At 44.6% G+C, this 24956-nt stretch overlaps 1 protein-coding gene across 1 annotated transcript in view; it reads right to left on the reverse strand.

Annotated features, from left to right (window-relative positions):
• The window catches only part of fras1 (Fraser extracellular matrix complex subunit 1), a 601677-nt gene that overhangs the window by 305587 nt on the left and 271134 nt on the right, over positions 1-24956 (reverse strand). Inside the window, exons 13-14 of the mRNA XM_038791813.1 lie at positions 23228-23371; positions 11436-11570 (exon numbers count right to left, since the gene is read on the reverse strand). Coding sequence (XP_038647741.1) covers positions 11436-11570; positions 23228-23371 — 279 coding nt within the window. The remainder of the gene's footprint in view (positions 1-11435; positions 11571-23227; positions 23372-24956) is intronic.

Genomic DNA, 24956 nt, shown 5'->3' on the forward strand with positions numbered 1-24956 from the left:
CGAGGGCCGAAGGGCCTGTTCTGTGCTGTACTGTTCTATGCTCTATTACTGGGCAGCCAACATAGCAATGATAAGGAAATGGATGGTGGGTGTGGGGTCGGTTTGGGAGCGGATGGAGGCTGCTTCATGCAGGGGCACTAGCTTAGCAGCCCTGGTCACGGCGCCTCTGCCACTTCCGCTGGCACGGTACTCCACCAGCCCGATAGTGGTGGCGGCTCTTAGGATCTGGGGCCAGTGGAGGAGGTATGTAGGGGAGGTAAGAGCATCGGTGTGGACCCCAATCTGCGGCAACCACCGATTTGCCCCGGGGAACATGAACGGGGGTATCGACTGTAGAGGAGGGCGGGGATTGTGAGGATGGGGGATCTGTTCCTGGGAGGGAGTTTTCCGAGCATGAGGGCGCTGGAGGAGAAGTGTGGGCTGGAGAGAGGGAACGACTTTAAATACTTGCAGGTAAGGGATTTTGTACACAGACTGGTGCCGTCCTTCCCGCGTCTCCCGTCGAAGGGGAGGCAGGACAAGGTAGTTTCTAGGGGAGAGGTGGGAGAGGGTAGAGTTTCAGACATCTACAAGAAACTAATGGGAGCTGAGGATACGCAGACTGAGGACCTGAAGCTTGAGTGGAAGGAGGAGCTCTTGGGGGGAGGGGGGAAGCTGGAGGACGGTATACTTGGGCAGAAGCCCTGAGCAGAGTAAACACGACTGCAACATGCGCCAGGCTCAGCCTGATCCAGTTTAAGGTCGTGCACCGAGCCCACATGACGGTGGCCTGGGTGAGCAGATTCTTCGGGCTGGAGGACAAGTGTGCTAGATGCGCCGGAGGGCCGGCTAACCATGTACACATGTTCTGGTCGTGCCCTAGACTCAGGGGGTATTGGCAGGAATTCGCAGATGTTATGTCCCGGGTATTGAAAACTGGAGTGGTAATGAGCCTGGAGGTGGCACTTTTTGGGGGTTCGGAGGACCCGGGAGTCCAGGAAGAGAGGGAGACCGACGTTCTGGCTTTGCTTCCCTGGTAGCCCGGCGATGAATACTGTTAGCATGGAGGGACTCAAAGCCCCCGAGGGCTGAGGCATGGCTATCGGACATGGCGAGCTTTCTTGACCCAGAGAAAGTCAAGTTCGCCTTGTGACGTTCGCTACTAGGGTTTGCCCGAAGGTGGCAGCCATTTATTGACTTCTTCGCAGAGAAGTAAGCATCAGCAGGGTAGAGTACTGTAGAGTCGAGGGATATTGAGGCAGGTCCGTGCGTGAACAGAGCCGTGGTTTGTACTTTTGTACTATGTTTAATTTGTAATTTGTGTCTTGACTTCCTTTTTTTGTACTGTACAATGTCACTTTTTCTATATGCATAAAATACCTCAATAAAATTGTTTGTTGAAAAAAACGACACCCGTGTATGCCCACATTCAGAGGCCGAGCTACAAACCATAGTCGACGCATTCTCCAAGAATATAAGAGAATGGGCCTCAGACTAAACATCTGGAAAACAAAGGTTGTCTACTAGCCTGCTCCTGCCACACAAATCTGTCCCCCAACCATCAAGATTCATAGAATAGAATTTACAGTGCAGAAGGAGGCCATTCGGCCCATCACATTTGCACCGGCTCTTGGAAAGAGCACCCCACCCAAGGTCAACACCTCCACCCTATCCCCATAACCCAGTAACCCCACCCAACACTAAGGGCAATTTTGGACACTGAGGGCAATTTAGCATGGCCAATCCACCTAACCTGCGCATCTTTGGACTGTGGGAGGAAACCGGAGCACCCGGAGGAAATCCACGCAGACACGGGGAGAACGTGCTGACTCCGCACAGACAGTGGCCCAAGCCGGAATCGAACCTGGGACCCTGGAGCTGTGAAGCAATTGTGCTATCCACAATGCTACCGTGCTGCCCCAGGTGAACCCTTGGACAATGTGGCTCATTTCCCATACTTCAGGAGCCTCCTCTCCAGTGCGGCCAGACATTGACAATGAAATCCACCATCGACTCCAATGTGCCAGTGCAGTCTTCTGGCACCTGAGAAGCAGGGTATTCAAAGGCCAAGTCCTCAAATCCAGCACCTAGTTCATTGTCGACAGAGCAGCTATGTCCCCCCCCCCCATATGCATCAGAAATATGGACATGTACAGCAGACAGCTCGAATCCTTGGAGAGATATCACCAACGCTGCCTCTACAAAACCTTGCAAATCCACTGGCAGGATAGGTGTACCAACACGAGCGTCCTCTCCCAGGCCAATATTCCCAGTATCGAGGCACAAGTCACGGCCAACTTGCTGCGATGGGCGGGTGACAATGCCCGCATGCCCGACGCAAGACTCCCAAAACAAGTGCTCTACTCTGAACTCCGCAATGGCAAGCGATCACTCGGGGGGGGGGGGGGGGGGGGGCAGAGGAAACATTACAAGAACACTCTGACAGCCTCCCTAAATAAATGCAACATCCCCACTGACATGTGGAAATTACTTGCCTAAGAATGCACAAACTGGAGAAAAAGCATCCGCAAAGGCATCAATCATCTTGAGCGTCCTAGGGTGGAGGAAGTGAAGGCCAAGTGTAAAGGAGTATGCAGAATCCAGAGCATCCCACCCATCCACCTCATCGAGCACCTCCCCCGATTCTCACTGACTTCAATTTTGCTCGGGCTCCTTGATGCCATAGTCGGTGAAGGCAATCACCGACTATGGCATCAAGGTGCAGAAAGAGGCTATTCCGCCCATCGAGTCTGCACCGGCCCTTGCTCCAATAGGCCCAATCCCCTATTCCTAGCCCCATAATCCCACCTAACATTTGGGCAATTTAGTATAACCAACTCACCTAACCTGCACATCTTTGGACTGTGGGAGGAAACCAGAGCACCCAGAGCAAATCCACACAGACACGGGGAGAACGCACAAACTCCACAAAGACAGTCAGTCAAGGTCACAATCGAACCTGGGACCCTGGTGCTGTGAGACAACAGTGCTAACCACTGTGCCACCATGCCCATCACATACAAAGGAGGCACTCTCAAATTTGAGAATATCAACACTGCAGGGTATTGCACGTGTGGTCCTGGATTAACTTCTGGTATTCCATCTCAACAGAATATTCAGTGGCACTTCGGCAGTTATGAGGGACAACTCCTCTACCACCAAGTGAAATAGCTGTTAAAATAGTATGAAACAATCCACCCTTTGATTGCACTGACCTTTTGGATGGGAATTTATTGAATATGAAGATCAAAATAATATAACTGGCTCTTTAAGCAAATATTAGTAGCTATGAATACAGTTGAAGGAACATAATGGTATATTGTCTGAGTTCAATTTTTAAGAACGGGGACACTGGATTTAGAGCAGGAAACACCATTAATATTAATTTAAAGGGGTAAACTTGCATCTTAAAAATGATGACTGAAAAGCCACAGCGTCCAAAACACAGACAAATAGCCCAAATCCTAAAATGTACTGTAGGTACATGAAGCTTTATATAAACAGTAGTGACAGTGAAGATTTATTCTCAATTTTGTCACCAAAGGAAGTGAGCTGCACACAATATATTCCTAACTTAAAATAAAAATACCTTTTTGATCTCTGTTATTTGCACTGAACAGCTATATACCGATCCAAAGCATTGTTCCACTTTATTGTTATCATGGTAACTTTGTCCTGCATTGTTGCCAGAAACATCTCTATCATCCTTTCTGGTTGCCTTGAACATTTGATTGTTAACCTGCCTTGCCCAGTGTGACATAAAGCTGTGCAGACCAGGAAGATCCAAGGGTCACTCTTTGCTTTCTGCTGAGCTACTTGATTTTAACGGAAAATGGCAACAAGCTGTTACAACTGTCCTCTCGTAGGAGATGGTCATTGTCGAGAACTTTTGTGGTGCGAATGTTACTTGCTGAATGCTGTACAGGTTTTGTAAAAATGGACATGGACTGCTTCAGTATCTGAGGAATCATGAATGGTGTTGAATGCGGTGCAATCAATGAACATCCGCACTTCTGACCCGAGATAAGGTCAGTGACGAAGCAGCTGAAAATGGTTGGGCCGAGGACACTATCCTGAAGGATTCCTGCTGAGCATTTTTGTGCTCGGTGATTCCAACTGGCGGAGAGTTTTCTCCCCCGATTCTCACTGACTTCAACTTTGCTCGGGCTCCTCGATGCCATAGTCGGTGAAGGCAATCACTCCATCTCACCTCTGGAGTTCAGTTCTTTTGTCCACATTTTGGATAGGTTTAACAAGATTAGCAACGAAGTGCCCGAGTGAAAACCAAACTGAACATTGGTGTGCAGGTTATTGCTATGCAAGTGTTGCTTCATGGCAAACTGTTGACACCTTTCCTTACTTTGCTGATGATCAAGAGTGAACTGTTGGGATGGCAATTTCTCAGGTGAGATTTGTCCTGCTTTTTAAGACATATTTGGGCAATTTTCCACATTGTCAGGTAGGGACAAGTGTTGTAGCTATACCAGAACAGCTTGGCTAGTGTCAGGGATAGTTCTGGAGCACAAGTCTTAATCACGACTGCTGAGATGTTGTCAGGGCCCACTGCCTTAGCTGAGTGAATCTTGGGGGTGGAAGGCAGGGGGTAGAAATGGGAAGTCTTACATGACACATCACATGATACTATTTTAATGGTAACAATTTTCCAAGTGACTCCATTAAAAAGGATCAGTCCACGATTTAATACTTGAATGTAAATTGAAAATTAATATTTTATTTAATTTTTAACAACTTGCTTTCCTAAGTTTGGCATGAACAAAACACACAGTAACAAAATGCTACATTTGATTTATGACTTGGAGAAAAACTCAGGTACAAATTTGTCGCTCATTTACTACTTGACTAGCACACCCTTTCATGTAAAGCACATCGTATGGTTTGTTACCACATAACCTCTGAACCAACGTTTGTGCAATTTGTTTTACAATAAGAGAGTAACTACATATTTATCATGCATTGCAGACAACTAAATTCTTTACATTCACCATGGTTCCACAGATAGGCATCTAAAGCTGCAGCATAATCTGACTCTCAGATACTTCCATGCTAGCCTAAAGAGAACAGCTGTTTCAGCATGTCTGATTCAGCCAAGCAATTTGTGCTATCACTGGAGCAGAAATCCATGATATCCCTTCAGAGGAATAGTTATACAGAGTTTCTGTCCCAGACTGGCCCTAACATATGCTGCTAAAGCATAAAGGAGAAAGCACAAAGGAACAAGAAATAATAGAAAGGGGCACTAAGTTTGCAGATATATAGCCCTACTTCAAAAATGATCAAGGCTGACACTTTAGTGTATTACTGAGGCAGTACTGCATTGTCAGAGGTGCTATCCTTCAGATGGTATTTTAAATACAGCATGATCTGCTTAGTCTGGTGGACAGGAAAAGAAAATCCAAAGCACTATTGAAGAACAGCATGGACCTTTCCTTTTGCTCTGGCAATATTAATTTTTCAACCAAAATCCGGTTAGTTGCCCATTCATATAATTTGCTATTTATGGAGTTTGGCAAAGGTTGGCATAGGCTGTCACGCATGCCTATATAATCTTGGCTGAGCCTCTAATACTGATAGTGTGTTATACTGTCATAGATGCTATCTTTTAGCTGAGATGTTACACCAGGCCTATTCAAATAGATGTAGAAGATTCCATGATACCATTCAAATAAGAGTAGAGTTCTCTCAATGCCCCGGGCAAAGTTTTTATATTATTCAAAAAAGAATAGAACATAGAACATAGAACAGTACAGCACAGAACAGGCCCTTCGGCCCTCGATGTTGTGCCGAGCAATGATCACCCTACTCAAACCCACGTATCCACCCTATACCTGTTACCCAACAACCCCCCGCCCCTTAACCTTACTTTTTTAGGACACTAAGGGCAATTTAGCATGGCCAATCCACCTAACCCGCACATCTTTGGACTGTGGGAGGAAACCGGAGCACCCGGAGGAAACCCACGCACACACGGGGAGGACGTGCAGACTCCACACAGACAGTGACCCAGCCGGGAATCGAACCTGGGACCCTGGAGCTGTGAAGCATTTATGCTAACCACCATGCTACCCTTTTTTTGTTTTCTTTTAAAGCTGTTCTTTTGTGTGAAAGTTACGGTAGCAGTGAAGCTCTTCCTTCAGTATTGACCAACTTCATTTCCTTTTTGTTTTTCCCTGTCACAGCGGAGATGGGAGATGAGGTGAGTCAAGTGCAGCTCGTGGGCGGGTATGTTTAAGGTGAGCTGGCTGGACTCAGGGCCGGACTGGAAGCGTCCGACCGGCTGTAATCGGAGACTGAGCCAGGTGGGCAGTTGTGCCTGGTCTTCAGCATGCTGGGCTGGAAGTTGGCGTGGCGGTGAGCGTGTTTCATCAGGTGGTCACTGCGCATGAAGCGTTTCTCACAGATGGGGCAACTAAATCACTTCTCCCCCGTGTGGGTGCGGTAGTGGCTAATAACTGGCTATTTATCGCAGTGCTTTATGAGGAACTTGTACACAAATTCATTGCAAAGGAACACCTACAAAACAAAATAAATTTATTGACTGTGAAATTGTTTCTGGCACCTTGAGTTTGTGAAATGCATTACATAGGTGCAAGTTCTTTCTTACTTTTATAGAAGATCATTACGTGTAGGAATTACTGGTCAAGGATGTGAAATATATTTTCATTTCAATTGTCAACCATGTGATTCTAGGAACTAATGACATTATTTAAGTGGAACAAAAATGCGGTGTCAGTTTAGAGTCTGAAAATACAAGGTAGCCATTTCTGAGTCAAATGAAAATGTTAATCAATTTAGTATTTGTTAATGATTCATCTTGTCTTCATCACCAAGACGTATTTGCTTTAAAATACCAGATTATCAGAGAAATGGGAATGGGCATATTCTCCATTCAAAATTGTGCTATTCCACATTATGCTCAAGGGATGTTGCAAGTCAACTCAAATTAGCAGTTTCATCAAAGAGTGCCCTGAACACCAGGCTCCACAAAACTGCATATTTAAGCTTCGAGGTGAATGAGAAAGAATTAACCAGATTTCTACATCATGTTATCACTTCTCTCAAAGTGATTCATCTCCCACATCTGACTTTGAGGTACAATTGCAGTTGCTGCGTTGGCAAATGTGGCGTCCGTTAAGCACACAAACAGTTGAACGGTCAGATGAATGGCAAGTTCATTTATTTTTGTTTTTGTTGTTTGAGGGAGGATCATTGGCTAAAGACAGGGACAACTCTCTACATGCAGCTGGAAGCAGCTTCTCAATTTCAAGGTTCCCGATTTTCATTTTGCAGCCTCACCTCCTGAGTAATCTGGGGACCCATCCTGCTCCACCATCTTGTATTCAAAGAGTACAGAAAGTAAAGTCAAAGGAAAACGGTTGAAAAGGGAACAAGAGAAAAAGTAAAGGATTGAAAGTAAGAAAATGAGAAATAAAGGAACAAAAAGTAAAAGAGAGGCAAAAGTAAACAGTGAAAAAAAAATGGAGAAGAGCAAAAGAGAAACAGCCATGAAGGAGAAGACTTGTCACCACCATCCTTAAAGTCTAAAAGCTTTTCTTTATAGCAATCCAACCCTTAAAAGTCTGATAATCTTGTTTGAAACTTCTTAGATTTAACATCAAGAGTGACAATAGGTTTGAGTCAGGGCAGACATGTTGGTCGGGCAGGCTGTATTCTGTGAGGATCCTTCCTGGTGATTCCCTTAGTTCTCATTTCTTTTATTTTGTCTTTATCATTTTTGGTCCATGGATAGTTAATGGAGTCATACCTTTAAGTAGAGCAAAGAAAGTAATGGACTCAAAGTGTCAAACTAGTAAAGTGTGTTATAAAGTTTTGTAATTTAGGCAGAAGAACCCAGGCTTTATGGCATCAAAGAGATTGGAGGGATTTGTTTCAATTGATTAGCTGGTAGCCAATGGATTGGTCAGGGGTGTGTGCTGGTGGGTTTGCTGGCAGTATGAAATATCTTCAATGGGAAATCCCATTGACAAGTGACGGAAGTATAGAATCCCGCTGCCAGTGAACAGTGCACCGCCGAGAAACACAAGGACAGGGAACTGGAGAATCCAGCCCCGAGACGGAGCTTTTCAAATGGAAATTGAAAGGAGGAAGTTGCAATTAGAGAAGAAAGAAAAAACAAAAGAGAGAGCTGCAGCTAAAAGCATTGGAAATTAAAAGGGAGCTGCCAGGAGCTAGAGGGGAGTCCAGTAGTTGTTCGAGTGGGTACGTTACCACTGGATGAAGTAGACTTACTTTTGGGGAATAATTTGGCAGGAAGATTATAGCTTCACCCGGGACAGGGCTAAATCGCTGGCTTTGAAAGCAGACCAAGCAGGCCAGCAGCACGGTTCGATTCCCGTAACAGCCTCCCCGAACAGGCTCCGGAAAGTGGCGACTAGGGGCTTTTCACAGTAACTTCATTTGAAGCCTACTCGTGACAATAAGCGATTTTCATTTCATTATTACAAAGAGTCCGAGGGATGTTTCTCCTGCACTGTAAATTCTATGACTCCAAGATTAAGTTAAGGAGACAACCAGTTACAGAAAGTTTCCAGATTTTTTTCCATCATGTGTAGGGAATAGAGCAATGGCTAAACAAAGCTCACCATCAGAGATCAAGGATAAATCCAAGGTGGTGTTTGGTAGGACTTTATTAATTGAAGCCCAGGAGGCAGACTCAGATTGCACAGATTGGCAGTCGGCTCTGACAGAAATTGAGGCCGAAGGGGTTCCAGAGTATTTTTGCATTAAGAACATGAGGAGGTTCCGGGTCAAGTGGGGCTGGAATTGACCCCGCACTGGCCCAGGGTGTTGAACAATCCCTACACTAGCCAATGTGCGTATACAATTAGTCAATTGGATTGGATTAGATTGATTTGTTTATTGTGACGTGTACCAAGGTATAGTGAAAAGCATTTTTCTGCAAGCAGCTCCAACAGATCATTGAGTACATGAAACGAAAATAAGAAGAAAATACATAATAGGGCAAACACAAGGTACACCATGTACAAGGTACAAAATTTGATTTAAAAAAGAAAATGTGGTAAACGTGCAAACGAAATGTTTCTGAGCCCTTTCTTAGAACCTCGTGTTGTAAGACTTCTTACTTATTTTCTTAGAACAGCAGCCACAGAGCAAAAGGATTAGCAGAGCTGTCTGAAGTGCTGTAGTCAAAAATTAACTCCAGGAAAGCCAGCCACAAATGTCAGACAGACATTGTTGTGAAAATATTTGCACCACAGTCAGCCAAGAGAAATCACATTAAGCAGCTTAAACACATTTAATGAAACAAGACTTATTTTTAGCTGCTGACTACATCTTGGCTTTGCTGAACAACCCCATCTAAAATTATGCATCACATATTTCAGCTATGTGAAGACTGCCCATGATAAGCATTTTCAAACAAATATTCTGTTTCAATTTTTCATCTTTCATGGTTTGCAAGAGGATACTGCATCCTCCCTTGAAGAAAATTCTATTAGAGTATCACATTTAATCTGACAGGGTTATAAATTGATATCATGGTAAATATATTAAAACGTGCTTCAGGTCATGAGTAAACACTTACGGGTGTGAATAGATGGCATTCAATAGCCAACTATGAAATATAATAAATATCCCGTGAATAAGAGAAATCAAGTAACTCAGGAGTGATAAAGTCAAAGTCCAAAGTAGACATGGGGCGTGATTCTCCCATCGGGAGACTAAGTGCCAACGCCGGAGTGAAAACCGGAGTGTTTCACATGCACATTTGCCGTCCTCCCCGCGGGCGCCCCGCAAGAAATGGAGGAGTGATCTTGCGGGGCAGCGGAGGAAAGGAGTGCGTCCTTCAGAGACGCCGACCCACCGATCAGCGGGCACCACTCGGTGGGCCAGACCCCTTCTGAGCACCCCTCCAGTGCTCGATCCTTCCCCCCCCCCCCCCCAACCACCACAGGCCGCACACGCAGTGTTCGCGCGATGTTCACGCCGGCAGCGACCAGGTGTGGTTGGTGCCGGCGTGAACACGTCGTATTGGGCAGGCCGCTTGGCCCACCTGGGCCCGAGAATCGCCGCTCGCCCGTTACAGATGGCGAGCGGCGATTCTCCGATCGGCCTGCCATAAATCCCGGCGTGCCGTTGGGGGGGGGGGGGGGGGGGGGGGGGGTGGAGAGAGAGAGAGAGAGAGAGAGAGAGAGAGAGAGAGAGAGAGAATCGCGTGCGGGTGCCGGGGCGGCGTGGCTATTTTGATGCTTCTTTAATAAGGGATTATGCACTTGAATGAAATGTTTACTCTTATAATCGATTATGTAGTTGAAGGAATTAAAACATAGTGAATTTGAATTTTTTTCAAGAATGAGAGCCCTTTTTGTAAAGAAAATATTATACATATATCTAAGATAGACTGCTGTTCCAAGAATATATTTTATAATTAAAAGGCGACAGTTGTTTAACAGCTATGATATCTTCAGCAACAACTTTTAAGCTGTTTCTTTTATTAATACATATCAATTATAAATTACTGCTTTTATTACTCATTTTCGGTAAAAGTTTCTATTCCTAATAAGCAAAGAATATGGTATGCAAAGCAATATATATTTTCCAATTTTTTCACCAGGATGGTCGATAGCTTAAAGTTCCTGGGGGTCACCATCACCAACAGTCTGTCCTGGTCCACTCACATTGATGCAACAGTCAAGAAAGCATAACAACATCTCTACTTCCGATGGAAGCTAAAGAAATTCAGCAAAATCCTAAGCAGTTATACTTGCGCTAAGCTGAACATCATTTGGAGCAGATCTGTACCTGCAAAAGAACAAGCTTAACAAAAGAAGGATATAGCAGAGTTGAAACACTGTAGTTGAAAGTGATGTGAAAGTACTGGAAATATGAAAATAATCAAAATAAAAAATAAACTGCAGGAAAAAAAACATCTTTGGTATTACCTCAATCCTGCAGGTAATGGAAACCTGGGGCTCACTCCCCCAGTTGGGTCAGTTGAAATATTCAAGACCGAGATGGATAGAATGTTATTGGGCAACAATGTTGAAGGGCATAGAACAAAGACAGGCACATGGACTTGATGTATGGGTCAGCCGTGAACTAAAAGAATGGCAGAAGAGATGTGCGGGCTAAATGACATACTCCTCATTCTATGTGCCTACCTTCTACTATGTGTGGAAATGTAAGCAAAATGTGAGCTTGTTAATAATATCTACAATCTGCTTTTCGGCATTTTTACTGTTTTTGAAAAGAACCCAGTGATCTCCTGTTGAGGTAACCCTGGGATATTAGGCCAAGCCCATGGATATTCCAGATGCCTGTCTTTCACGCCTAAATGGTAGACAGGAGCTATTTCTAAACATTTAACTCGGCTAAGCTTCAGTATGGTTTTTAAAATGAATGTTGGTAAGTGGTGATTTTACAAAGGATTCAAAATAGTCAGAAATATTGCCACATACCTGAACACTGCAACTGATCCTGGAACAGCCCCTCCCCACAGGAACTCACACATCGACCAGAGTTCATCAGCAGTGGCTCCTTACATGAAATGCATTCAAACTCATTTCGGCAGATGGAACATGACTCCTCACATGCTGTGCATAAAAACATGGTAAAGTACAGATGAGACCAACTGATTCTTCAAAAAAAAAACCAGGGCATACAGAAATAATCCAATACTTGCACAGGTACAAGGTACTGCCACAAGATTCTGTACTTCATGTGAGCCTGTTCCAACTCCATTCAAACTGCAACATTCAGGACTCTACAGACCTGATTTATTTGACTGTCTTTCCCCTGAGGCTCCCAACTGCAGCACACTGTGGGGCAGAGGGATCTGGGTATCCTGATATATAATCTCACAGTTAGCATGTAGTTCAGAAGGAAAATGGGATGCCAATCTTTACTGCAAGGGGGTTGGAGTCACAAGTAGACTTACATTAACATTTCAATGAAGCTACTGTGAAAAACCCCTAGTCGCCACACTCCAGTGCCTGTTCGGGTACACTGAGGAAGAATTCAGAATGTCCAATTCACTTAACAGCACGTCTTTCAGGACTTTTGGGAGGAAACTGGAGCATCCGGAGGAAACATACGCAGCCACAGGGAGAAAGTGCAGACTCCGCACAGACAGCGATGCAAGCCAGGTATCGAACCTGGGACCCTCGCACTGTGAAGCAACAGTGCTAACCACTGTGCTGCCGTGCCGCCCTATGTGATACCACATCTGGAGTACTGTGTACATTTCTGGTCCCTTTATTTAAAGGTTCTATTGGAGGCAGTTCAGAAAATTCTCCGATTCCTGGAATGCCAAAGTTGTCCGATGAAGAAAGGTGGAGCAGGTTGGGCTGATACTCACTGGAGTTCAAAATAATGAGAGGGGTCTTATTGATGACTGTGATATTCTGACGGGGGCTTGACAGGCCAGATGCTGAGAGGATGTTTCCCCTTGTGCCGGAATCTAGAATTAGGGGTCTCCCAGTTACGACAGTGAGGAAGAAGAATTCATCTTCTCAGAGGGCCACTAATATTGCAATTATCTTTCCTGCAGAGCAATGGAAGCTAGGTTATTGAATATTTTCAAAATTGAATTCAAACAGATTTAAACAGGAAAGCAAGCGTTAAGCAGAGCAGGCAGGAAAGTGGAGTTAAGGCCACAATTAGATCACCCATGATCTTATTGAATGGCGGAACAGGCTCGGCGGGCCAAATGCCCTACTCCTATCTTCATGTTTATGTGGAATTCATTTTTACCAGCAGAGAAGGTAAACCACCTATATAACCACCTATAATCTTCAAGTCTGTTTTTAGCAAATTTCGAACAGTGGATCAAATTGATTTTGCTTCCATCCATTCTTATGGGACTTGAGCTCTGTCAAATTCTTTATGATATAATTCTACTTCTCTTCCCGCACCTAATGGTTCACTAAGGCAGATTTTTGTCTGTTTCCATAGCTAGTAATTCCCTGAATAGGTCATTAGTCTGTTCCCAGGGTCGACCTGGAGCTTCTGGCTCAGAGGCAGGGACACTATCCACAAGACCTCCCATTTAATGATGTCATGAAGAGGGTCAATGAAGGTAGTGTGATGGATGACATATACATGGGGCAGAATTCTCCGCAGGGTGCCGAATTCGTGAAGGCCGTCGTGAACTCGGCCGAGGTTCACGACGGCCTCGGTGCCCGCTCCCCGGCGCGCAGACGCCACAAACCCGTGCATGCGCGGTGCCGTCTTTCTCCACCGCTGCCCGGCAAGACATGGTGGCTTGATCTTGCCGGGCGGCGGAGGGGAAAGAGTGCGTCCGTTTTGGACGCTGGCCTGACGATCGGTGGGCTCCCGTCAAAATCGGGTCCCTAGATGCCCCAAACGGGCATCTGCCGCCCGTTTCACGATGCAGCCCATCGGGTTCGGAGAATCGGCGTTCGCCGTAAAAAAGGGCGAGCTGCGGGGGGGGGGGGGGGGAGAAGAATCGCCGGGGGCGCCAGGGGGATGTAAAAAATGTCAGGAGGCCCTCCCACGATCCCACGATCCCGATCGCGGTGCTCCCGTCAAAATCGGGCCCCTAGATGCCCCAAACGGGCATCTGCCGCCCGTTTCACGATGCAGCCCATCGGGTTCGGAGAATCGGCGTTCGCCGTAAAAAAGGGCGAGCTGCGGGGGGGGGGAAGAAGAATCGCCGGGGGCGCCACGGGGGTGTAAAAAATGTCAGGAGGCCCTCCCACGATTCTCCCACGCCACGTGGGGAGCGGAGAATTCCACCCATGAATTTTCAAAATAATAATAATATTAATAATCACTTATTGTCACAAGTAGGCTTCAATGAAGTTACCATGAAACGCACCCTAGTCGCCACATTCCAGCACCTGTTCATGGAGGCTGGAATGGGAATTGAACCCGCACTGCTGGTCTTATTCTGCATTACAAGCCAGCTGTCTTTGCCCACTGTGCTAAAGACATTTGACCAACAACAACTTGGAATAATAATATGCTGTCAATGAGATAAAATGTCTAAAGGCACTTACAGGAATGATAGGGAACAAAATCTGACGCCAAGGCACATAAGTACATGTTAGGTCAGAGGAAGATGAGGAAGAAGAGAGATATGGGGAAGGAATTCCAGAACATAATGACAAAGCAGCTGAAGGCATGACCACCAAAGGTGGAGGGGGAACATAACGACCCTGTGAGGCCTGACCCGGGACATGATGCAGCCGATAAATGAACCCAGCTCGCCACACCTCACGAGATCTAATAGGATCTCGCAAGACCTCGCTCTCTAGATCCCACCCACAATTGACCGGACCTAAGTTTTCATATTAAAGTGTGCAGTTAGGCACTTATCAATGTGCACTCGCCTGATCTAACTGGGATCAGATTCTCTCGCCGGCCCAGCTGGGTGCCATTTAGCACTGGTCTCCACAAATGGGGACCAGGTGGAACGGCACGGGCGTGGGGGGGGTGGGTCTCCCAGGTGATCGGAGACCCCCAGGTGGTCTGTCTCCAGGCAAGGTGGCACCCTGGCACTTCTGATGCCACCTGGGCAGCTTAGCAATGCCAGCCAAGCACCGCCAGGGCACCCAAGTGACACTGACAGGGGCACTGGCAAGCGGAGCTCCTCAGTACAGGAAATGGGACTGAGTGCAGCCTCGGCGGGGTGTCCCTCACAAGGGTCCAGAATGGAGCAGAATCCCACTTGATAGTGGGGGTTTTCTTGGTGCTACAAGCGCTGGGAAACACCAGGCTAAATGCACTCAATATGGGACTCTGTTTCATTTCCGTTATATCGCACCCAGAGTGTGTAAAGCTGAGAATGTTCAAGAGGCCAGATTTGGTGCTACACTGATATCTAGGTGAATTGTAGGGGTAAAGGAGCTTACAGAGAGAGGGAAGAGTGAGACCATGGATGGATTTGGAAACAAGGGTGAGAATTTTAAAACTGTGGCAGTATTGACCAGAAGTCAGCAGAGGAGAGATCAGTGAGTGGTACCAGGTCTGTATTAGAGCACAGGGTAAACAAAACAGAAGTTTTGAATGGCCTCAAGATTGCGGAGGGTAAAACTTGGGAGGGAGGCCAGAAATGCTCTGGAATAAGCAAGTTTAGTGTTAACAAATGTATGAATGAGGGCTTCAGTAGCACATAGACTGAGGCAAGGGTGAGTGATGTTGCCAATACGGAACTAAGCAGTCATACAGATGGTGCGGATATGTGAGCGAGGTCAAATATGACACCAAGGGCAGCAGGGTAGCATGGTGGTTAGCATAAATGCTTCACAGCTCCAGGGTCCCAGGTTCGATTCCCGGCTGGGTCACTGTCTGTGTGGAGTCTGCACGTCCTCCCCCTGTGTGCGTGGGTTTCCTCCGGGTGCTCCGGTTTCCTCCCACAGTCCAAAGATGTGCGGGTTAGGTGGATTGGCCATGCTAAATTGCCCATAGTGTCCTAATAAAAGTAAGGTTAAGGGGGGGGTTGTTGGGTTACGGGTATAGGGTGGATACGTGGGTTTGTGTAGGGTGATCATGGCTCGGCACAACATTGAGGGCCGAAGGGCCTGTTCTGTGCTGTACTGTTCTATGTTCTAAGATCCTGAATAGACAGGTTCAACCTCAGACAGTTCTCAGGTAGACGGATGGAGTCAGTAACTAGAGGCCTGATTTGAAGACAAAGACTTGGAGGAAATTTATTCTCATTCAATACTGGATTGTTGGACAAGCGGTCAGGCACAGAGCAGGGGTAAAGAGAGATGGAAGAGAGTGAGAGCAGGATATTGTCAAGTGCTAACTTGCTCCATGATTTCTGATGTAAAAGAATTAATCACATACGGATAAGGAAAAGAACAGGGCCAAGAATAAATCTTTGAGAGGCACCAGAGGAAATGGTGTGGGAGCCGAACCACTACAGGTGATTCTCTGGCTATGGCGAGTATTGATCTGGAATGCATTGCCTGGCAGGATGGTGGAATTAATAGTAGATTAAATAGTAACTTGCAAAAGAAAATTGGATAAATACTGGAAGGTTTTCTTGTATGAAGAGTAAATACTAAGTAAATTATTTCTATACATTACAGATCTATGGTGAGAGAGGAAGAGAGTGGGATTAATTGAATACCTCTACCAAAGAGCACGCACAGGCAGGATAAGCCAAATGGCCTCCTTCTATATTGTATCATTCAATAATCCTGTGAAAGAACTCAATCAAACGATTCCTTCCTCTCCCCACAAACTTAAATCGATATCACTTAACACCGTATTGATGGTGGGAATCTATCCAATTTGAAACTGAATTATTTCACCAGGCCATTCAGTAACTCAACATTAATGTATTCCAAATTAAGTAGCTGCAATTTCTTCGATACACACTCCTCAATTAGTCGTCTCTGCTAGGAGCAGGAGCGGGAGCAGGAGCAGAGGTGACGTAGACCAGGAGGGCTGCCGGGTAGGTAAGTGATCCTATATATTTGGGCGGCGGCTAAACCCGAGACACTACACGTGTAGTGTCTCCCACCCGCCCTCCTCCTCTAACCAATTTGATACGGTAAAGTTGTTTTTTTTACTCTTATTTGGTATAAGTTTATTATTGAGTATTATAGTAGTTGAATTAAGCTTTTATTTAGCAGAGAAGTACTAGAAATTATTTAACATAAATTTGTAAATGTTAATTAAATAAGTAGAGATGGCTGGAGAGGTGATGTGTTGCAGCTGTATGATGTGGGAGTTGGCTGATCCCATTGTGAACGGCAGTGACCACATCTGCAGCAAGTGTTGGTTGCTGGAAGAACTCCGGATCAGAATTGATGATCTGGAGTCTGAGCTTCAAACTCTGCGGCACATCCAGGAGGGGGAGAGTTACCTGGACATTTTGCTTCAGGAGGCAGTCACACCCGGTAGATTAATTAATTCAAATTCAGTAAGTGTTCAGGAAAAACAGGGTATGATTGTAAGTGAGGCAGGTAGGGGGATTCGGAGTTCAGGAGTGCAGGAGCCTCAGCCCTTGTCCTTGTCCAACAGGTATGAGATTCTTGCTCCCTGTGCAGATGAGGAAAAGGGCTGTGGACAGGATGAGCCAGCTGACCACGGTACCATGGTGCAAAAGGCCATTCAAGAGTGGGGAGCAAAAAGACAAGTAGTTGTTATAGGGGATTCTATAATTAGAGGGACAGATAGTATCCTTTGCAAGCCGGATAGGGAGTCCCGCATGGTGCGTTGCCTGCCCGGTGCCAGGGTGCGGGACATCTCCGACCGGCTTGAAAGGATACTGGAGCGGGAGGGGGAGGATCCAGTTGTTGTGGTCCACGTTGGGACTAACAACATAGGCAAGGCTAGGGTGGAGGACCTGTTTGGAGATTATCAAGCACTAGGAAGGAAACTGAAGAACAGGTCCTCGAGGGTCATAATCTCCGGATTACTGCCCGAGCCACGTGCTCATTGGCATAGGGATAAGAAAGTTAGGGAAGTAAACACGTGGCTAAGGGATTGGTGTGGGAAAGAGGGATTCCATTTCATGGGGCACTGGCACCAGTTTTGGAACCGGGGGGATCTGTACCGTTGGGACGGTGTCCACCTGAACCGATCTGGAACCAGTGTTCTAGCGAAAAGGATAAATAGGGTGGTCAGTAGGACTTTAAACTTCTGAGTCGGGGGGAAGGGAAAGGGAAAGCGACAGGGAGTAGGGTGTTAAATGGAAGGATAAGCAGCAGGTTAGCATGTGTGCAGGTGGGTTTAAGTTCAAGGCAGACTAGGAATGAAGCAAAAAGGAAGGATAACTTAGGACATCTCATGATGTCCAATTTCTCTAATAATGATAAGAAAGTCAGTATTAAGGCACTTTACCTGAATGCTCGTAGCATTCGTAACAAAGTTGATAAATTAACGGCACAAATCATCGCGAATGAATATGACTTGATAGCCATTACGGAGACATGGTTGCAGGATGGTCACGACTGGGAGTTAAATATCCAGGGGTACCAGACGTTTCGGAGGGATAGACAGGTATGTAAGGGAGGTGGAGTAGCACTAATAATCAAGGATGACATCAGGGTGGCATTGAGGGATGATATAGGTTCTATGGAGAATGAGGTTGAATCCATTTGGGTAGAAATTAGAAATTCTAAGAAGAAAAAGACACTGATAGGTGTAGTCTATAGGCCACCAAATAATAGCATCACACTGGGACGGGCAGTAAACGAAGAGATAACTAATGCCTGTGAAAAGGGTACAGCAGTTATCATGGGAGATTTTAATCTGCATATAGATTGGTCAAATCAGCTCGGTCAGGGTAGCCTTGAAGAGGAGTTTGTTGAATGTATCCGGGATAGTTTCCTGGAACAATATGTAATGGAACCGACTAGAGAGCAAGCTATCCTAGATCTGGTCCTGTGTAATGAGGCAGGAATAATTAATGAACTCATCGTTAGGGATCGTCTTGGGAGGAGTGATCACAGCATGGTTGAATTTAGTATACAGATGGAGAGTGTGATGATAGAATCCAATACCAGGGTCCTATGCTTGAACAAAGGGGACTACGATAGAATGAGGAAGGACCTCGCTAAAGTAGACTGGAAACAAATATTTTATGGTAGGACAGTTGAGGAGCAGTGGAGTACTTTCAAAGAAATCTTTCATAGTGCTCAACAAAAGTATATTCCAGTGAGAAGGAAGAATTGTAAGAAAAGAGATAATCTACCATGGGTGTCTAAGGAGATACATGAGGCTGTTAAATTGAAGGAGAAGGCTTACAAAGTGGCCACGATCAGCGGGAAACTAGAAGATTGGGAAAACTTTAAAGGTCAGCAGAAAGCCAAGAAAAGAGCCATAAAGAAAAGTAAGATAGAACACGAAAAAAAACTGGCACAGAATATAAGGACAGATAGCAAATGTTTTTATAATTATATAAAACTAAAAAGAGTGGCTAAAGTAAACATTGGTCCGTTATAGGATGAGAGTGGTCATTTAGTTATGGGATATGATGAAATGGCGGAGGCATTGAACAAATATTTTGTATCGGTCTTCACAGTGGAGGACACTAATAACATGCCAGCAATTGACTGTGAGAAGAAGGTAGATGAGGACCTGAAAACCATTACTATCATGAAAGAGCAAGTGTTGGGCAAGCTAATGGAGCTCAGGATAGATAAGTCTCCTGGCCCTGATGGAATGCATCCCAGGGTACTGAAAGAGATGGCTGGAGTAATAGCAGATGCACTGGTGGTAATTTTTCAAAATTCGCTGAACACTGGGGCAGTCCCAAAGGTTTGGAAAACAGCAAATGTGACGCCACTGTTTAAAAAGGGAAGTAGACAAAAGATGGGGAATTATAGACCAGTTAGCTTAACCTCTGTCGTGGGGAAGATGCTTTTTCAAGAAAGAGATAGGAGGGCACCTCGATAGAAATTATCCCATTGAACGGACGCAGCATGGATTCATGAAGGGCAGGTCATGCTTGACGAATCTCTTGGAATTCTATGAAGACATTTCGAGCAAGGTAGACAAAGGGGACCCAGTGGATGTAGTGTACCTAGATTTCCAAAAGGCCTTTGACAAGGTACCGCACAAGAGGCTGCTGCATAAGATAAGGATGCATGGTGTTAAGGGTAGAGTACTAGCATGGATAGAGGATTGGTTGTCTAACAGGAAACAAAGAGTGGGAATAAATGAGTGCTATTCTGGCTGGCAATCAGTGACGAGTGGTGTGCCTCAGGGATCAGTGTTGGGACCGCAATTATTTACAGTTTATATAGACGATTTGGAGTTGGGAACTACGTGTAAGGTATCCAAGTTTGCAGATGACACAAAGGTGTGTGGCAGAGCAAAGTGTACTGAGGACTGTAAAACCTTACAGAGGAACATTGACACATTGAGTGAGTGGGCAAAGGTCTGGCAGATGGAGTATAATGTCAATAAGCGTGAAGTCATGCATTTTGGTAGGAGTAACAATAGAACGGATTATTACTTAAATGGTAAAAAGCTGCAGTATGCTACTATGCAGAGGGACCTGGGTGTACTTGTGCATGAATCACAGAAGGTTGGTCTGCAGGTGCAACAAGTAATTAGGACGGCAAATGGAATTTTGTCCTTCATTGCGAAGGGGGTTGAGTTTAAAAGTAGAGAGGTAATGTTGCAGTTGTACAAGGTGCTGGTGAGGCCACACCTGGAATACTGTGTGCAGTTTTGGTCTCCACACTTGAGAAAGGATGTGCTAGCACTAGAGGGGGTGCAGAGGAGGTTCACTAGGCTGATTCCGGAGTTGAGGGGGTTATCGTATGAGGAGAGGCTGAGTAGATTGGGATTATATTCACTGGAATTCAGAAGGTTGAGGGAGGATCTAATAGAAACATAAAGTTTTGAAGGGAATGGATAAGATAGAAGTAGAAAGGATGTTTCCACTGGTAGGTGAAAGTAGGACAAGAGGGCATAGCCTCAAGATTAGGGGGAGCAGATTTAGGACTGAATCAAGGAGGAACTTCTTCACTCAGAGGGTGGTTAAAGTATGGAATTCCCTACCGAAAGGAGTAGTAGACGCTACTTCATTGAATATATTTAAAGATAGGGTAGATGTTTTTTTGAAAAATAAAGGAATTACGGGATATGGCGAGAATGCGGGTAAGTGGTTCTGAGACCACGAAAAGATCAGCCATGATCTTATAGAATGGCGGAGCAGGCTCGAAGGGCCAGACGGTCTACTTCTGCTCCTAGTTCTTATGTTCTTATGTAATGCTTGAGAATGAAGAATAACTCTTGTAAATTGTGGTGCTCAAGGTTTGTTTAGATTCTAATTATCTCCTCTGGTTCTCTTGCACTGTTTTACACAAAAAGGACTCTCTACATGTCATTAGCTTTCTCCATAGGTTAACTAACCCTGGAATTATGCATGCAATAAAAATAAATTGCTATGAATTTTACAAAATTCAAATTTACTCTTCATATAAGAAAACAGGCCTGATAAAATATATCAAACGTATCATATACTTTCAATATCTTTTCCTCCATTCAGTAATTCAAACTAATTTTGAATTATTAAAAGTGAATTCCACAGCCTGATAACTGCCTGCAATAAGTTATCCTGCTCTTTGTTCTAAACGTCATAAATTTAATATTGTATCTATGGTCTTGTGTAAGAAATCTCTTAATTATTGGAAACATTTCACTTCTAACTACCCTGTTCTAACCTTTCATCAGTTTAAATACTTCTTTTTGCCCCATAGTTTATCTTGCTCCAACAGAAAAAGACCTAAATTTTCAAATTTTCCTTCATATTTGCATTTTCTCATATTCCAGTAGCTTCCCTCATGGCTTTAGCAATCTGTACTATTGCCTTTAACGTCGGGTGTATTGCACTCAAATACCAGTCCAATTTTCTCTTCCACAGCACCAAATCTATTACTCTTCAGAGTATACTTACTATTTCTAATTTGCTAAAATGCATCACATTATATTTACTGACATGAGAATTCAATCTGCCATTACTTAGGACATTAGCCAACAATTTCAACATCCCTTAACAGCTTACTTTGGTCTTGTAAAGAACTAACAACTATAGAGTCTCTGCAATGCAGAAGGAGGCCATTTTCCCAACGAGTCTGCACTGACCCTCTGAAAGAGCACCCTTCCTAGGTCCACTCCCCCGCAAACCCATAATCCCACCTAACCTTTGGACACTAAGGGGCAATTTACTAGGACCAATCCACCAAACCTGGACATCTTTGGACTGTGGAATAAACCCACACAGACCCAGGGAGAAGGTGCAAACTCCATACAGTCAGTAACCGAAGGTCAGAATTGAACCCGGGTCCCTGGTGCTGTGAGGCAGCAGTGCTAACCACTGTGCCACCCATATATTGTTATCATCTGAAAATTTCAGATAATTGATCCTTTTCAATCCTGTATGCGATTTTCTGTCAAATGCATTTCTAAAGTCCATGTACACAACATCATCTTCTTCTTGATTCTCTTGCCATACTTAAGAGGCACATGAGGCAGATGAAGCACAAGCTGAGGTTACTAGCCTGAATCCAGAGGCTATAGCTTGAGGGTGTCTTCTCCGCATCAGGCATGGCTTACCAGGAGTCTCTCCCACTCTTAACACCTGCCACAGGCATACAGGAAAGATCTGAAGGTTGATAATCAATCTGTTGGTCACATTATTGAACACACTTTCCGTGGTCATCAAGTTCTGGAGTAAGCCTCAACACAGCTCTGGCTCAAAGGCAGGGGCTCTTTCCACTCTGCCACAAACCTCCACATTCTTCCATCTACTGTTCCGTAGAAAAGTCACATGGACTCGAAAGGTCAACTCTGTTCCTCTCTCCACAGATGCCTGCTAACCTGCTGAATTTAGCCATCATTGTATGTTTTTACTTCATCTACCAAGTCTGTTATTTTGAGAAGAATTTTAAGGTTTGTCAAGCATGACCGTTCCTTTCTCTTTATATAAAGATGTTATAATTTTACATTTAATAAAAAGACAGTCATTTTTTTCTTACCAGTGATTTTAAAAGAACAGGACCAGCTATTCAGATTAGCTCCATCAGTCCTTTTAAGAACAGATACCATTTTGTCCACTTTCCAGTCCTCCAGCACTTGTACACACTCAATAAAGCTCCAAAATATTTCAGGTTTACTGGCTACACACAATTGTTTATAAAGTTTGTGATTAGTCCTCCCGAGAAAAAAAAACCTGATATGGCCAAACCACTTGACGAAATTGGTGATAATCTAATTTGTAACATTTTTCGAAGTTATTCAGATAATTCTTTTTTTCTTGAACAGTGTTCATGGATGCAGTCAGGGATGAATCACTTCCAAATGACCTTGATGGAAAAAGCTAGAGCTTAATGGACTAAGGCATCTGTTGGATTTGATGAAAATTGGAGCTGAAGCAGATAGAAATACAAGATGCATTCCCATTTTCAAACAGATGGAAAAGGGAGATTTAATATTCAGGAATGATATTCTTCTGATAGATTCCAATAGTGCAGCAATTTAACTATTATCTTGACCACAAATACATGTTTATTGTATATATGATGTGACAACCAAGTCAGCAAAATATTCTGTAATACAGTTTTGTAAACTTTTAATGTTTAACTTTAAACTATTAAATTCCCAGTAGGCCCATAAGAACGTTTGCTCACTTTGACAGAGATTTCAGTCAGCACAAAATCACTCAAGCTGCCAGATGCCCAAATGCCCTCTGGTATTGTCAGTATCGCAAAGGTGAATTTCAAAGCAGACAGAGATTACAGGCAAATTCATCACATACCTTTACATAGTCCATCTTCCGTGTAGAACCCAGGATCACAGCTTTGTAAACAGTGGCCATTCTGCAAGAATTTGCTCTTATCATAGCAGATGTCACAATGATCAGGAGTGTGCATACAGGTCAGACAATCAGCATGGCACTGAACTATAAAGGAAATAAAGTAAAACTATTAACTTATCTTCAGTAGGCCACAAAGCATGCCCACAGACACTTCATTTCCCCCGTTTATTCTTCAGAAAATACAGAAGAGAGGTTTTAATTTTAATAAATGCATGCAAACCACTGCTTTTGATACAAAGTCCATGTTTTCTATCAGTGCGTCTGCATCTGTGACTCAATATCAGCATGGATGGGATTCTTCCCTCCTTTTCCAGAGCTCCTGTCTCCTGATGTTATTGTTGCTGCAGGTGAATGACCTCAAGAAATTCTCACAAGATTGGGAAATCTTGCCCACATTGTTTCATGGCATCCAGGTGGGGTTACTGGGTTACAAGATAGGATGGAGCTGTGGGCTTAAGTAGGGTGCTTTTTCCAAGGGCAGGGGCAGACTCGATGGGCCGAATGGCCTCCGTCTGCACTGTAAATTCTATGATTCACAACCACCTCAGCACCTGACTGGCCTCATTCCCCAGAATTAGATACAGTACTTTGCCTTCCCTTATTGAACCTTCTACATATTGATATCCTGAATACATTTCAAGAAATCCACCCCCTCTAACCCCTTTACACTTTAATGTTGGGGAAGTTGAAATTCACGGATATCATTATCCTATTATTATTTTTACACACCTCGGGTGAATTGTCCACATACCTGATCCTCTATTGCCTGCTGATTGTTTGGGAGCCTATACAGTCCCAGCAATGTGACTGCCCCCCTTTTACACCTAAACACTACCCATAAATCCTCATTTGAAGATCCTTCCAAGATATCATCCCTCCTCACTGCAGTAACTAAAGCCTTAATTAATAATATGACACCACCTCCTCTTTTACACTCTTCCCTGTCTTGCCTGAAGATCCTATACCCCAGAGTGTTGAGTTGACAGTTCTGCCTTCCTTCAACCATGTCTGCAATGGCAACAAGATCATAAGCCCACATGTCAATCTACATCCTTACCTCATCAGTCATACCTATATTATTGCTAGCATTAAAGTAGAGACCATCCGGCCTCGCCTTACTTCCTTGGAACTCAACATGGCTAAATTCCCCGTGTCTTGGTTCCTTTACTATAACATGCTGTGTCCCTCTTGTACTAATGCTCTGTGTCCCCTCCACCTGCCGAATTAGTTTAAACTCCTCCCAAAAGCACTAGCAAACTCAGCCATAAGAATGTTGGTACCATTCTGGTTCAGGTGCAGACCATCCCATTTGTACATGTCCCCACTTCCACAGAAATTCTCCCATAGATCCAGGAATCTAAAACATTCCCTGCTGCACCAACTCTTGAGCCACACATTCATATGCCCTATTCTCCTATTTCTGTACTCAACTAACAGTTGGCACTGGGAGTAATTCAGAGATTACATTTGAGGTCCTGCTTTTTAATCTGCTGCCTAGCTCCCTGAATTCTTGATGCAAGGCTTTATCCTTCATTCTACCTATATCATTGGTCCCAACATGTACTCTGACCTCTGACTCATCATACTCCCCCTTTAGGATCCCCTGCCGCCATTCAATGGCATGCCTAATCCTGGCCCCAGGGAGGCAACACACCATCCTGGAGTCACA

This window comes from Scyliorhinus canicula, chromosome 3, assembly GCF_902713615.1.
Source record: "Scyliorhinus canicula chromosome 3, sScyCan1.1, whole genome shotgun sequence".
Taxonomy (NCBI): domain Eukaryota; kingdom Metazoa; phylum Chordata; class Chondrichthyes; order Carcharhiniformes; family Scyliorhinidae; genus Scyliorhinus; species Scyliorhinus canicula.